Source organism: Mauremys reevesii, unplaced genomic scaffold (genome assembly GCF_016161935.1).
Source record: "Mauremys reevesii isolate NIE-2019 unplaced genomic scaffold, ASM1616193v1 Contig2, whole genome shotgun sequence".
Lineage (NCBI taxonomy): Eukaryota > Metazoa > Chordata > Testudines > Geoemydidae > Mauremys > Mauremys reevesii.
In genome coordinates this window covers 2,899,874-2,916,689 of record NW_024100826.1, presented here as the reverse complement: position 1 = coordinate 2,916,689, position 16,816 = coordinate 2,899,874, and the positions used below count along the sequence as shown (strand labels likewise).

Here is a 16,816-nt window from a genome sequence, read left to right as displayed (position 1 = left end):
GGTAAAGGCACCGGTGCGCGCTGGGCATTGGCTGTGACCTTCGTCCACTGGCCATTGGAGGAGTCCGGGCAAGGCACAATTTTGCCTCGAGCCCACCCAGGGACGCCAAAACTGTTGCCAGCTCAAAGAGCCCAAGGCGGAGCAACAGCAGGGTTCGTTGCCCGGTGTGCGTCGCACTAATTATCACACCAGGGTGGAGAAGCAAAACCAGGTTTATTTGAGTCCCAAATAAGGTGTCAGGGAGAATAGCATTCTCAAATCCTGCACGCCCGCTCACAGGCGGGGTCCCAACATTTATACCCCCCTTGTTTGTGTAAGCCTTTTGTTCGGTTTTCCCCCTCACCCCTCCCTTCCCAGCAACAGCTACATTAGGCATTACATTTCAGCGTGTTAGAAAAGTTCTCATCCACAGGCTTATCTTTTGGCCTTCACAGAACAAACACATACAGATTTTCCTTCCCCCTCTCCCCCTCCTCCCCGCCGCTTCTGCTGTTTCAAACTCCTACATTTGCAAGCGGAGATTGCTGACAGCTACACATTTTGCTTACAGTCTGTTAGCATCTTAGGCTGGTTAAAGTTCACAGCATGTAAGAACTTTGGTTCACTTCAGGCCCAAAGTCACAACTTTGGTTTACTTAGGCCTAGTGGCACCAACACCAGTCACTACAGAGGTGGCCTGTGTGATCTCCTTTCTGCATTCCATTGTTCATAGGTCAAGTTGTCCAGGAGCCTCCTAGCCCTTCATGTAGCCCTGTGGAGCTCACTTGCAAGCTATTTTCAGAGACAAACTTTTTTGTTAAGCGATATGACAGTGTGCTACCATCCGTACCTTCATATTTTTGTGGGGTGAGCAGTATGTGCAGAGCTAGCTAGGAATGTCACCAGAAATAGTATACTAGTGGATGTGTGAGCAACTCTCCACACTAGGTATCAAACACAAGGACCTGTGCCAGCAGAAGGCAAAAGATCCGAGGCAGTGTCTAGATATAAAGGACCATAATAAAATTCCTTGAATTATCAAAAGACGTGTCTGTTCTAGAAGGAATTGGGCAGCATCACATCCAGGGCCTTCCAGTCATCATGATATAGTGGCTGACAATGCTAACTCTTCTGGAGAGAGTCTCCAAGATGAAGAGGATAGACAGAATGTTCTGTGGCCTGTGCTATACAGGAGGTCAGACGACATGATCACAATGATCCCTTCTGGACTTATAATGTATGACATGTACTTGGCTGTCTGGGGGCTTGGAGATCACAGTCTAGGATGTTGACACTTCCAGACAGGGTTTGTAAGGAAATGCAGCAGTTCAGATCCAAACATCCCTAGAGCTTTACAAAAAAAAGTCTCAAGATTTTTTTTTTAAATGTAAAGATACAGGAGATAACCTTAATACAGCTGTATTATTCTATATGATGAACTGTTGAGTGGAGTTATGTCATTTTCAATCAGCTATTTGCTAATGTTCATAATAACTGAGTATACATTGTGCCAAATGTGAAACTTTGTCTAATGAAATTGTTGTTATCCAGGTGGCTACACTGGAGATATATATTCCAATTCCAATTTGAAGAATAAAAATGATCTTTTTGAGTATAAGTTTGCAACTGGCCAGTGGACAGAGTGGAAGACAGAAGGAAGGTAAGGGGCTGGGTGTCATGGAAGATGAGCATCAATTAGGAAATAGTTGTAGTGGCAGCGGTAGGCAATGCTATTGCTAAGTTTGCACATCAGGTTCTATTATAGCCTCAAAAACTTTCATCTTTTGGGCTGCGGTTATCAAGCAGGGACTATGTCCCAGAGTAAATGCTCTTGGAAAGTTTTGCCAAAAATTCCTTAATCTATTTGCAGTTCTATGACAGTGGGGGAAAATACGTTTGTGTTTGTTTGGTTGTTTTTTGTTTTGTATTTTAAAAAAGAATTGTTGTGTGATCTTTCCAGGAGTCAGTGCAAATTTATTAATTGGTTTACCATTTCATCAATGGAAAGTGGATATACACCAGCCTTTGTACCCTGAGCAGTTTTGCCACACACTTCATACAAAGCCACTGAAGATAGATTTTAAGTTATTGTAAGTGATCGGCAAAAAGTCAGAGTTAGTCACCAAAATAAAATAAAATAAAATATAAGCTCGCAGTCTAAACTCTCAACCCCATTAGACTGGGCAACATCTAGATTAAGAAGTTTTTTCTCACCCCACTGACTATTGCAGTTCATAGTATAGAGATTTCACCCTCGAAACATGGGCCAGCCTCCTCTGTTGGAGTCTTCTGTGAGTGTCTTTGTTGCTTGCAGCATAGGTGGAAGCAGGAAAAAGGTGAAGCATGGGCCTCTATGTTCTGTTTGGGGAACACAAGTCCAGGCATGTCTAGGGGGCATTGCTGTGTCTCCAGGCAAGGTTGAGAAATTCCCCTGGTGTGGCCTCATGCAGGTGAGTCATTGAATTGTAGCTCCCTTGCTGGACAATGGATGTTGATGGGTTGTTTCACACCCTGCACGGGTGTTGGTTACTTTTCTTGCTGTTGCCTCTGGGAAGCTAATATCTGGTTGATCCCTCAATTTACAGCATGTTTTAGTGACAACCATGCAACACAATTCTCATAACTTCATATGCATTAATAATATACGTATATGGATAGAGAAATGACTTTCAGCAGATCATAACCTTTCCCCCAATACTTCACATGACCTGCTTTATATGCAATATCCCAATTATATACAGATGAGGAATATGGGGGTTACAGGGCACTCCCCCAAGGTATAGAATGTCACAGTACGTGCATCATGGGAGGCTAATGCCATGTTCCCATAACCACCCGCACAAATGTTTTGGTCCCATGAAGAATTGCAAGCCTAACCCAACAGTCCACTTGGCTCCATGCACTGTGGGATAGTTACCCACAGTGCAGCGCTCCATGAGTTGATGCAGGCCCCGCTAGTGAGGATGCGCTCCGCTGACACAATGTGCATATTGGGGACATGCAGAATTGACTTGCTTAAATCGGAGGCTCAATGTTGACTTAAATAAAATCAGCCTAATTTTGTAGTGTAGACATATTCTTAGCATCTTATTTGCTTTTTTCGACCACTGTTGCACTTTGAGCATATGTCTTTGTGCAAACTCCACAGTGATGCCTGCATAAGTTGTTATAGTTAATTCAGAACTTGTAAAGTGTATGAGTAGTTGCATTTTATCCTTCCAATGTGCGTTATTTTGCATTTATGGACCCTGAACTTCATTTTCCATCATGTTGCCCATTCCCCTAGCTCAGTTAAGTCCCTCTGAATTCCTCTGTCTTCTCAGGACTTGAATAACCTAAATAACTTGAATTTGAGTCAGCAAATTTCACTACCTCACCACTCTTTAATTAACATATTTGACAACATTGGGCCTGGTACAGAACCTTGAGGCCATGGTGAAGACTGATCATTTATTATTGGGGACTTGAAAATCTAGGCCTCAGTATCTGTACCTCACTCATCTGTAAAATTTGCCTTATAATCAAAGCCTTGTGTATTCTGCAGCTATGGGATTTGCTGTGGATTTTATCCTTGCTGCAGAGTTGTGCTCCAGAATCTCAACTTTTGTTCTAAAAAATTACATTTCTAGGCCTATTGGTTGTGCAGATAACATTGAACACTTAATCAGAATGTAAGCAATGAAATGACGACCATCTTAGTCTGCCTGAAAAAATAGTCGCCATTTTAATAGATAATAAAGCCTGAAGTGACCGCTGTGATCATCTAGTCTGCCCTCTCATATAACATAGGTCATAGAATTTCCTTGAATTAATTCCTGGTTGAATTAGAGTAGATCTTTTTGAGAAAAACATCCAATCTTGAGTTAAAAATTGACAGCGTTGAAGAATCCATCACAGCCCTGTGTAAGTTGTTTCCATGGCTAAAAATTTGACCTTATTTCCAGTCTGAATTTGTCTAGTTTCAACTTCTAGTAATTGGATCTTATACTTTTTTCTGCTAGTTGGAGAGCCCTCTATTATCAAATTTCTGTTAATCTCTGCATAGGTACTTATAAACTGGAATCAAGTCTCCCCTTGATCTTCTCTTTGTTAAACTAAACAGATTGAGCTCCTTGAGTCCATCACTATAGGGGATGTTTTCCAATCCTTTAATCATTCTTGTGGCTCTTCTCTGAACCCTCTGCTATTTATCAACATCCTTTATGAATTGGGGACACCTAGAATCCTGTGTCCAGTTCTGCAGCAGTTGCATCATTGCCAAAGAGAGGTAAAATAATCTTCCCACTCCTCAGTTATCTGCTGTTTGATACATCCAAGACCTTTTGGCCAGTGTGACATTGGGAGCTCATTTTTAGCTGATTATCTACCACAGTCCCCAAGGCTTTTTCAGAGTCACTTTTTCCTAAGATAGAGTCCTGCATCCTGTAAGTATGGCCTGCATTCTTTGTTCCTAGAGGTATAACTTTATGTTTTGCTGTATTGAAATGCATTTTGTTGTGTCCACTTTACCAAGTGATCTAGATTGCTCTGAATCAGTGACTTGCCTTCTTCATTATTTATCATTACCCCCGTCTTAGTGATCTGCAAACTTTCAGTGATGATTTTATTTATTCTTCCAGGTCCTTAATAAATATGTTAAATAGAGTAGGGCCATGAACCAATTCCTGTGGGACCTCACTAGAAACACCCACTCAGTGATGATCCCTGTTTACTATTACATTGTAATTATAATGTGGGATTGTGGCTAAACTTAAATTGTAATGTGGAGGTTAGCTAAATGTAAAACTCTGAACAGTAGGAAATAGAGTTGAAGTAATGCTGTGGGAGGCATTGTCTTAATTCTGCATGTCCTGGTTTGGAAATGTTCAGTTTAGCCCATCTCCAGATTCTGGAAGGGCACAAGGCAGCACTAGGTAGCCTTACATCTACATTAAAGAAGTTTTTTGGCTGTGAATTTCCCTTCTTTTTGAGAAATCTGTGGAAGCGAGGGGGGCATAGTTGATAGGAACACATGGGAGGAGAACCTCATGAGGTCTTTCTAGGCACATCTCACCATTAATGAGCTACCATGCCCCTAGTAATGCTGTAAAGGCCGTGATCAGGAGGGAAGGTTGTAGCTAAAGGGTTGTGAAGAGTGTATTTAGCAGCTGGAGACAGCAAGGGGAGAGGAGGTGCAGAATCCCTAGCCCACATCAGGGACTATTGTGGGGAAAACAACTCTGCACACCCACCTGTACGTAGGAGGCTTGCATGAGTTAGAAATGGCTCATGTCCATATCAGTGTGGGTCTCCTTTTTGGGTCTCAGTGCTGTTGGACAGAGCTTGCCGGTTTTAAATGCTCTCCAGTCTCAGCATTGTGTTTCTGTGGCATACATTGTTCCCATCCTCAATTCCAGACCCAGTCCATCAAGCTTAGTGCTGCCTGCCAGGAGTTCAGTGAGTCTTTCCTGGCTCAGAACCACTTCATCCTGACTGAGACTTTTGCACTGGCCAACCTGGTGTTATTTTCAGTGTGGCAGCTAGTTCCTCCCACTTCAACCTGGCCCATACCACCATACCAGATTTCACATCCTAGATGGAGTAAGTACTACCAAAACTGTCTCAGAGCAAAATCCAGGGAGGTGGGTAGATGGCATCAGGCTTGTGGGGAGCTGAACATCTCTAAACTTCACACACCACTCACACTTCCAAAAGGAGCTTCATTGTGCCTGTAACAGGGTGGTATTCACCCCTTCGGCGCCTCCTACTGGTTACTCCGGGAATTAGCTCTACTTCCAGTCCGGAGCGCCCCCTGCAGGCTGGTGATCCACCTGTTTTGCTCTCGGCCCCGTGTCCCTCCCTGGACCCAGTGCCCCTTTAACTATAACTGGGTCTCCTCCTCCCAGGGGAGCCCCCACCCTGCTATCCCCACTTTGCCTCAGTAGTGGCCACTGACAGTCATGGTCTAGCTCCACACCCTGGAGCAGACTGCAGCATCGGCCCACTCATCACAGGCAAAAGGGGTTTGGACCTGCTGCTTTACCTACTCCTGGGTTGTCCCTTGCAACCCCCAGTACCTCTTGCCCTTTCCTAGGCCGCAGCCTGGGGCTTTCCAGGCTGGAGCTTCCCTGGCTCCTCAGCCCTTCCCCAGCCCTGCTTCACCATAGGTACCTTTTCAACCTCTAAGCAGCCAGGCCCCTCTCCCTCTGGAAGCAGAGAGAGACTGACTGCTCCTGGCTTCCCTGCCTTCTTATAAGCCCTGTTCAGTTTGGGGTGTGGCCTCCAGCTGCAGCCACTTCCCCAATCAGCCCAGCCAAAAAGCCCCTTCCCAGGGCTGTTTTAAAGCCCCGAAGGGCAGGAGCGGGTAGCCACCCCGCTACAGTGCCCCAGATACTGAGGGAAAGGCTAGTTGAAAGCCCTAAGGTGCACAGCACATATCTCCCAAGGAGTGGATTGGAACTCAAACTGCATGTGTTTAAGGGGAGTGCTTGTTCTCCTAACTCTCCTTACTCAGGGTTTGTCTACATTGGCAAGTTTCTGCACAGTAAAGCAGCTTTTTGCATTCAAACTGCAGACGTGTACACACTGCCAAGCCACTTTTTGCGCAAAAACTCCTCAGTTGCAGTGTTGCAAAAAAAAACACCTCAATGAGAGTCGTAAAGGCTATTTGTGCAGAGGCTCCAGTGCTCGATTGCCAGTGTGGACACTTGATTGCTTTCTGCCCTGTAATTGGCCTCTGGAAGTGTCCCATAATGCCTCAAGTGATTGCTCTGCTCATTGTTTTGAACTTGGCTGCCCTCCCCTTTCAAAGCACTGTTTCTGATAGCCATTGCATGCTGTGCTGATCTGCTCTGGGACACAAAGCAAACCATTAATGTGGAATGTTTGTGCTGCTGAACAGAGTGTGTGTGTGTGTGTGTGTGTGTGTGTGTGTGGTTGCTTCCTGCCACTGTCTGAACTTAGAAGACAGCATGCTCATGCATTCTCTGACCCCAAACCACAGTCTCTCTCCCTCCTCCACACACACACTCCCTATCATCCCCCCACCCCCTTCAGTTGACTAGCAGCTGACAAAGTAGTAGGATGCCCATGGAAGAGTGGAATTGGGAAACCTGTATCATGTGATGCTGTGCTTGCCCCATGAGGCATTGCAAACCCTTCCCAAAGCACCCTGTGCCAGTTGCACAGTAGGATAGATATCACAATGCACTGCTGTCTTTGCCAGAGCTGGTAATGTGGATGTGCTCCAGCGTCACAAGGAGCACAGTGTGGACAAGCAAGGGCAGTTTAATTCCTGTGTTTTAATAAAAGTGGTACAACTTGTGTACTATGATCACTTTATATTATTATTTTTTTATTACAAATATTTGCACTGTAAAAAAGATGTTAAAAAATGTACAAGTTGAAGCATGAAAGGGCATACGAATGTTTAGTATATCTGGCACATGAATACCTTTGCAAAGCTAGCTACAACAGTGCTTTGCGAATGCCTGTTCTCACTTTCAGGTGACATTGTAAATAAGAAGCGGGCAGCATTATCTCCCGTAAATGTAAATTTGTTTGTCTTAGTGATTGGCTGAACAAGAAGTAGGACTGAGTGGACTTGTAGGTTCTAAAGTTTTACATTGTTTTGTTTTTGAGTGCAGTCTTTCACAGTAAAGAGATTGCATTACAGAACTTGTCTGAAAATGAATTGAAAAATACTATTTCTTTTGTAAAGGGAAATCATGCCTCACTAATCTATACAATTATTTAAGGGTGTCAACAAGCACATGGTCAACATCCAAAAATATTTATAATAAATTTAAATTGGTAGTCTCTTATTGTTTAACAGTGCAATTAAAACGGTGATTAATCATGACTTTTAAAAAAAAATTAGTTAATTTGTTTTGCGTTAATCGCTTGAGTTAACTGCGATTAATTGACAGCCCTAGTTTTCAGAGAACTATCCACAGTGAGTCCAAGAGCACTTTATTGATTGGTGGCAGCTAATTTAGACCCCATCATTTTGTATGTATGTTTGGGATTTTTTTTTCAGTGTGCATTACTTTGTACTTATCAACACTGAGTTTCATCTGCCATTTTGTTGCACAGTCGTCCAGTTCTTGTGAGATCCCTTTGTAACTCTTCGCAGACTACTTTGGACTTAATTATCTTAAGTAATTTTGAATAATCTACAAACTTTATCACCTCACTCTTTACTCCCTTTTCCAGATAATTTTTGAATATATTGAACAGCACTGGTCTCAGTACAGATCCTTGGGGGATCCCATTATTTACTTCTCTTCCCTGTGAAAACTGTTTATTTCTACTATAGTTTCCTATCTTTGAACCAGTTGCTGACCCATGAGAGGACCTTCTCACTTCTCCCATGGTTGTTTAGTTTGCTTCAGAGCCTTTGGTGTGGGACCTTGTCAATGGTTTTGTGAAAGGCCAAGTACACTTTATCAGCTAGATCACCCTTGTCCATGTGCTTGTTAACACCCCCAAAGAATTGTATCGATTAGTGAGGCATGATTTCCCTTTATAAAACCTATGTTGACTCTTCCCAACATATCGTGTTCATCGATGTGCCTGCTCATTCTGTTTGTTACTGTAGTTTCAACTAAATTGCTTGGTATTGAAGTTAGGCGTACCAGCCTCTAATTACTAGGATTGCAGCTGAACCCTTTTTTAAAAATTGGCATCACATAAACTGTGCTCCAGTCAGCTGGTACAGAAGCTGATTTAAATGATAGGTTACATACCAGAGTTAGTAGTTCAGCAATTTCCTATCTGAGTTCCTTCAGAACTCTTGGGTGAATACCATCTGGTTCTGGTGACTTATTACTGTTCAATTTATCAATTTGTTCCTAAAGATTGGGTCATCTCAGTTTGGTGAGGCACATACCAAATCCAACACTACTACTTCGAGTCCTTGTTCATGACCATTCCACATTAGATGTGTGCACGCCGTGTGCACGGATGTCAGAAACTTTTTCCCTTAGTGGCTCCCGTTGGGTCAGCAGGGGAGCCCCCTAGAGTGGCGCCTCTATGCTGGTGCATATATACCCCTGCCGACCCGACCCCCCCTTCAGTTCCTTCTTACCGTCCGTGGCGGTGTTGGAACAACTCTTTCTCTCCCTTGCGAGTGATCCCTTAGCACAGTTGTTGCAGTTATCAGTAGTTAGTAGTTATCAGTAGTTAGCACTTCTTAATAGTAGATAGTTAAGCTTACTTTGTTTTAGGTGTCTGGAAGTTGTTTCCAGCACCAGCCCTGGGCTGTGGGGCATGCCACAGGCCCAAGGGTTTAAGGCTTGTGCCACGTGCTGCAAACCTATGCCGATCAGTGATCCCCACGACTCGTGTCTCCCCTGTTTGGGGGAGTCGTACCAGATTGAGTGCTGCAAGATCTGTAAGGCTTTTAAGCCAAGAACCAAGAAAGAAAGAAACTTTTGCCTCAAGCAGTTACTCATGGAGGCCACGCTGCAACCTGCGGCCTTGAACCATCTGGCTTCGGTGCTGGGGTCCTTGGTGCGGAGTGCCCCGGCATCAGTCTGTGATTCGGCGCTGGTGGGGCACCATAAGCATGCGGCACTGCCCGACCTCTCCAGTACGGTCAAAGGGGCAGCCTAAAGACTATAGAGGGTGCTTCCCGCATAAGAAAGCGGCGCAGAGGGGCAGTGCGGCCCCAGGACATACACTGGCACCTGTGGCTCTGGTGCCGCAGGGCCCGTCAAACCCCGGGCTATGTGGGTTGAGTGCAGAAGAAGGGCTGGAGGATATCCTAGAACAGCCCTCCATGCTAGACACCTTTGAGGCGACAAAAGACCTCATCGAGCTGTCGGTGGCAAGCCCCCTCCCTGGCAAGGAGAAGCTTCCAGCTGTCGGAGAAAAACTCAGTTCTCGCTTTTTCGTTTGGGTGCAGCAAAATCAAATACTTTATTATTTCTCCAGTAATTACAATGGAGGGAGAGAGTGCCATAGGACACAGGGTCGCCCCAGTCCTGGACAGGTCTCTCAACTGGTAAACAATTACAACAAGCCTTTATACTTTTGTTACAGACAATAACTAGCAATAATACAGACAATAGAGAGCAACAACTACATTTTGTTTATACATAAGCCATTCTGCTATCTTGTTTGTCTCACTCCTAAGAAAAGCAAGCCTGCATATTTGGTTATCAGTTACAAGGTCGTAATAACTTTGTACACAGTTCTTTCCCTATGTCTCACACTATCCTTGCTTCTAGAAGTCTCACGTCATTAGGGTTACAGCTGGGCTAACTCTTGCTAACTGACTGCCATGTATTAAGATCCCCTTCAAATCCTTATTAATTCTTTCCCTGCTTCCACACAGCACCATCAAACCAAGGGTGCCGTCCAGAGGCAAGCTGGCAATGGTGTGCCGCTTGAGGTCACCACCCTGGCACCGCTCTTGGCACCAGCCCCGGTCGAGCTCAGTCTCCGTGGACTCGCAGTTACCTTTGACTCAGCGGGACTCGATGGCACCGGAACCGAGCCAGCATATGGCACCAGCTCCACTGGTGGACCGCTCCCCAGCACTGTCACTAAGCCAGCACTGAGGGGACGTAAGGCCGCAGTCCCTGGTCCCGGGCAGAAGGCAGCGATTGCGATCCCGGTCCCGAGGGCATTGGTACCGATCCTGGTCCCAGTCAGTGAGCAGCCGCTCTCCAGCCTCCCAATGGTACCGTGCCACAGCACTGCCTTGGCCTTCGAGGTTGGCGTCCTCAGAATCCGAGGTTGACTCAGGCCGCTCCAGCTATGCCCGCAGGGTGCCGGAAGGGAGCCCTAAACCACGTGTCATCCCCAATGGGGCCTGCCAGGACAATGGCCCTTTTGGACACCGTGGGCCTATCATCATCAGCAAGGGACCTCCTCCAGAGCTTCGAGGTCCAGCTATTTGGTGCATCGGTCCTGGTCCCCACGCAGGCACCCCTCCACACCCAAGGAGGCTACGGTATCCAGGCTGCCAGACGCTTCTCCGGAACACCGGCGAGCGGAAGTGGCACCGAGCCCGGGGCCGTCCCAGGGACAATCAACCAGGCAGGGCTCATATGTGCCCTGGTCTATAATGAGGGGCAAGAAGAGCAGGTAGAGGAGGCACAGCAGGCCCTCACCTCCTCATCCTCCCCAGATGAAGCTGTGGCAGGCACGGCAGTGTCGGGGCCTCCTCCGATTGACCACAGGGCACATCAGGAGCTGCTCTGCAGGGTCGCCCAGAACTTGGGCCTACAGGCAGAGGAAGTGGTGGAGCAGGAGAAGATCCTATGGTGGACATCCTAAGCCTTGAAGGCCCCTCCAGAATTGCGCTCCTACTCATAAAGACAATTCAGTCTAACTACAAGACGGTCTGGCAAATCCCAGCCTCCAGTGCACCGGTGACAAGGGGGGTGGAGAGGAAGTACTTCGCCCCTTCCAAGGGATACGACTTCCTATTTTGTGATCCGGCCCCCTGTTCATTGGTCATCTCAGTCGTGAGTGAACGGGAGCGTCGTGGCCAGCAAGCCCCGGCCCCCAAGGCCAAGGAGGCTACACATCTGGACCTCTTCGGAAGGAAGGTCTACTCCTCTGGGGGCCTCCAATTACGGATCACGAACCAGGCACAATTTTAATTCCTGGGCAGCAGTTTCCAAATTTAAAGACTCCTTGCCCCAGGGCTCTCAACCTCAGTTCATGGCCCTTGTGGAAGAGGGAAAGGCAGTTGCCAAGACCTCTTTACAGGCCTCTTTGGAATCAGCAGATGCAGCAGCCAGAACAATAGCCTCAGGTGTGGTGATGAGGTGCTCGGCATGGCTTCAGGCCTTCTGCCAGAGGTCTAGAATACCATCCAGGACCTCCCCTTCAAAGGGTCTGGCCTCTTTTCTGACCTGACGGATGCCAGGCTGCATAGCCTGAAAGACTCCCGGGCAACCCTCAAGTCGTTAGGAATGCACACCCCGGCGACTCAGAGGAAGCCATTCAAGCCCCAGCCGTCACAGCAATGCAGTACCAGCCTCAGCCTAGGCAGGAACCTTATTGCAGGAGGGGCAGAGACAACAGACGCAGGCGGAATAACATGCCTAATCAAGGCCAGGGCCAGGGCAAGCCCCAGCCTGGCAACCAGCAGGGGTTTTGAAGGTGTGCTCGAGGACAGCGTACCAACCCAGCTCCCGGATCCTTCCCCATGTTTCTTGGACGGCTGGTCCCACTGCTACCAGGCGTGGTCCTGTATAACGGACCGTTGGGAGAGAGCCAGTGCTCTCTTATGCACGGTACAAGTGGGTTACATGCTGCTGTTCTCCTCCTTCCCTCCTACCCACCCCCCTTCCCCGTCCCTCTTCAGGGACCCTTCTCATGAGCAACTCCTTATGCAGGAAGTACAGTTGCTCCTGGAGGCGGGGGCGGTGGAGGAAGTCCCTCGGGAACTAAGAGGGAAGGGGTTTTACTCCCGTTATTTTCTCATCTCAAAGGCAAAGGGGGGCCTTCGGCCCATTTTAGACCTTTGCGTGCTCAACAAGTTCTTAGTCAAGGTCCGCTTCCGCATGGTCTCCCTAGGCACTATTATCCTGTCCCTACATCCGGGGGATTGGTATGCTGCCCTCGACATGAAAGAGATGTACTTTCACCCCGCTCACCGGCGGTTCCTGCGGTTCGCCATAAACCAGCACCATTACCAGTTTACGGTCCTCCTGTTCGGCCTGGCGGCAGCCCCCCACATATTCACAAAATACATGTCAGTAGTGGCAGCCTTTCTGTGAAAGGAGAATACAGGCATACCCATACCTCGACGATTGGCTCCTTGCGGGTCGGTCCAAAGAGGAGGTCTGATCCCATGTGATGGTGGCCCTGGACGCATTTTGCAGGCTGGGTCTTCTCGTCAGCGTGCCCAAGTCTTCCCTGATATCAATGCAAAGGCTGGAGTTCATTGGGGCAGTGCTGGACTCGGTGCAGCAAGCCTCCCGGAATCCAGATTCCTGGCCATCCAGCGTGTCATAGACTCAATGCTAAGGTTCCCCACTACCATAACCAGATGCTGCCTGCAGCTCCTAGGGCACATGGCGGTGTGCACTCACGTAGCTCCACTATGGCTCAGGACTTTATAATCGTGGCTTGCCTGATCATATCGCCCAGGCAGAGACCTCTAGACCTTGTCGTGATGGTTCTGGCCCAGGTGTTGGACTCCCTGCGCTGGTGGCTCAGTCAGCCGGTAGTATGCGAGGGTATCCCCTTTGCTGCACTGCAGCCTGCTCTGACGCTGGTGACAGACGCGTCAGACCTCAGCTGGGGAGCTCACTTAGGGGGCCTGAGGACACAGGGCTTGTGGTCCAAGGCCGAGGTGTTGCTCCACATCAATGTGAAGGAGCTCAGGGCGGTTCGTCTAGCCTGCCAAACCTTTTACACTATTCTGGAAGGTCACAGCTTGACAGTTCTGACAGAGAACACCACCACCATGTTCTATATAAACAAGCAGGGTGGAGCCCCTCCTCTCCCTTCTGCTGAGAGGTCCTTCTCCTGTGGGACTTTTGTATAGCCCGCTCCATCCATCTCGTAGCGTCATACCACCTGGGGGAGCAAAACAAGCTAGCGGACAGCCTCAGCAGGTCATACCGCATGCACAAGTGGTTGATGAGATTGGACATCTTGCAATCAGTCTTCCAGAAGTGGAGGTTCCCCCAAATGGACCTCTTTGCCACTAAGGACAACAGCCAATGTCCACAGTTTTGCTCTTTCCAGAACCACAGTCCAGGCTCAGTCGCAGACGCATTCACGATCCCCTGGAGCGGGAGTCTGAAGTACGCCTTTCCTCTGCTCCCACTTCAGTCTCCCTGGTCACTTGATTACAGACCTAAAAGTTGCAAAAAACTTCAAAACCAAACTCCAAGGAGAGACTGCTGAATTGGAATCAAGTTGCAAACTGGACACCATTAAATTAGGCTTGAATAAAAACTGGGAGTGGATGGGTCATTACACAAAGTAAAACTATTTCCCCATGTTTATTTCACCCCCTACTGCTCCTCACACCTTCTTGTCAACTGCTGGAAATGGGCTATTTTGATTACCGCTACAAAAAGTTTTTTTTTCTCTCCTGCTGGTAATAGCTCACCTTAACAGATGACTCTTGTTATAGTGTGTATGATAACAGCCATTGTTTCATGTTCTGTGTGTGTGTGTGTATACACACACACACACACACAATCTTCCTACTGTATTTTCCACTGCATGCATCCGATAAAGTGGGTTTTAGCCCACAAAAGCTTATGCTCAAATAAATTTGTTAGTCTCTAAGTTGCCACAAGTACTGCTTTCCTTTTTTTGATTCAGACTAACATGTCTGCTACTCTGAAACCAGATAAATAGTGGTGTGCCCCAGGGGTCTGTACGGGGACCAGTGCTGTTCAACATATTCATAAATGTTCTGGAAAAAGGGGTAAACTGTGCGGTGGCAAAATTTTGCAGATAACACAAAACTACTCAAGACAGTTAAGTTCCAGGCAGAGACTGAAGAGTTACAAAAGGGTCTCACAAAACTGGGTGACAAAATGGCAGATGAAATTCAGTGTTTATAAATGCAAATTAGAAAACAGTCCCAACTATATATATAAAATAATGGGGTCTAAGCTAGCTGTTAACACTCAAGAATGAATCTTGAAGTCATTGCGGATAGTTTTCAGAAAACATCCACTCAATGTGCAGCGGCAGTCAAAAAACTAACCAAATGTTAGGAACCATTAGGAAATGGATAGATAATAAGAAAGAAAATATCATAATGCCTCTATATAAATCCATGGCATGCTCACATCTTGAATACTGCGTGCAGATGTGGTCACCCCATCTCAAAAAAATACATTAGAAAAAGTACATAAAGGGCAACAAAAAGTCTTAGGGGTAATGAACAGCTTCTGTGTAGGGAGAGATTAAAAAGCCTAGGACTTTTCAACTTAGAAAAGAAATGACTAAGGGGGGAATATGATAGAGGTCTATAAAATCTTGACTGTGAATAAGTGAATAAGGAAGTGTTATTTATTCATTCACATAACACAATAACTAGGGGTCACCTAATGAAATTAATAGAATTTTCCAGTTTTTATTAATATAAATGTTCCCAGTTGTGCAAAATTATGGGTTTAGAGTTTTTTTTTTAATCAATTTCTTTTCACAGTTGTGGGAAATTATGGGAGGAGTAGCCCCATAGGAAGGGTCAGACAATAATTATTTAATGATAGTAGATGTTGAAATTAAAGTTAAACCTTTAAAAAGTTTTATAACTTTATTGTCAACATCACATGCCAAAATATACAAAGTAAATATTCTTCACTCAAACACTAATAAACTCTCAAGCAGCTTTTTTTCCTACTTTGCTGATGTAAATTTTGATTATTATTGATGGAAATATTTTTGTGGTGTTGTGTTTGTACTGTGAAATTGACCATTACTGACATTTAGCAGTACAGACTTCATCCTTCCAAGTCTAATTATAACGACTGAATATAACATTCTAATTGTGTGAGTCATCCCAGCAGTTTTCAGAAATACCAACTAGATTGAATTTATGCTCATAAACTAGCAATTCTAGTTCTTCTGGTTTGTTACCTAGCATTGGTTTATAGGCAATTAAAGAATTTCTTCTCTTCATGGCCCTTGGTTTCGTGATTCATTTTGTTCTCAACATACTGATTTTGTGCTAAATGATTGGTCATATCTCCCCTCTTTTTACCCTCCCCTTTTGTTTAATGCCCTCCTGCCTACTCTAGCCATCCTATCCTCAAAGAGATTGATTTCTCCTCTACGGAGGTGGAGGCCATGCAAACAATATGGCCCCTGTGACGGGTTCGGTCACAGAGGCCCCCTTGGGACTGTCACCTGATGTGTTTAGACCTGATGTGTTTTCCATGCCAGCTTGGGACTTCAGAACCCTGCCTTGTTGAGCCAGACATCCTAGCCTGCTGCAAACACAGACTCAGGTCTGAACCACATCTCCAAAGCTACACACTTAACTGAAAACAGCTTAAGAAATGCCTTCATTGTTTCGGGCCTGACACACAAGAAGGCTTGCAAGTAAACAGCCATTTACAACAAATTGTCCTAGTTGATGGGAGCCATCAAGATTCCAAACCACCATTAATGGCCCACACTTTGCATAATTACAATAGGACCTCAGTTATATTTCATATTTCTAGTTTCAGATACAAGAATGATACATTTATACAAATAGGATGACTACACTCAGTAGATTATAAACTTTATAATGATACCTTACAAGAGACCTTTTGCATGAAGCATATTCCAGTTACATTATATTCACACTCATTAGCATATTTTCATAAAATCATATGGAGAGCAATGTCACATCCTCCTACTGAACTTACTGCCAGAGACTTGGATGCTCTCCAGGGCAGAGGCAGTATACCTAAAATATCCCTTTGGGCTCCCCTCTGGGGCAGACACTCCTGTGTCCCCCAAAAGGGAAGGTGACCCTGATCCAGCTGTGGACTCACAGCTACCAGCTATGACAGACCCTTCACTGGCCAGCAAAATACTCCCCCCCTTTTTTCACTCAGGTTGGGCTTGCTTCCAACTGCAGAGGCCTTGGGGTCTGTTCCCACTGCAGCAGTCACCAAGACCCCAAATTTCACCTCCAGGATACATGTCTCTGTGCACCTCTTCCACTCCATTACAACCAGTTCATGCTTCTGGGTCTCAATTTGCTTGTCTCTGGGCCTCAATTTCTTTGTCTTTTAAGTCCAGGGTTTGCTGGTGGGCAGCCTTTTCTTTTTCCAGGGCAGCCTTTTCCTGGCAAATTGTGCATCAATTTCCATTTGTCTTCCCTTGAGACTGTCAGTTGATGAGCTGGGATACCACAGAGAACCCCCTTCTG

General features: G+C 46.1%; 1 protein-coding gene across 9 annotated transcripts in view; it reads left to right on the top strand.

Moving 5' to 3' along the window:
- Positions 1-16,816, top strand: part of LZTR1 (leucine zipper like transcription regulator 1) — a 271,551-nt gene that overhangs the window by 37,259 nt on the left and 217,476 nt on the right. For all 9 annotated transcript variants that reach the window (XR_005592029.1, XR_005592030.1, XM_039517962.1 and 6 more), the window contains one exon: positions 1,531-1,639. Coding sequence is in view for 7 of the 9 variants with exons in the window: in XM_039517962.1 (XP_039373896.1) it covers positions 1,531-1,639 (109 nt within the window). In the remaining 2 variants the exon portion in view is untranslated. The remainder of the gene's footprint in view (positions 1-1,530; positions 1,640-16,816) is intronic.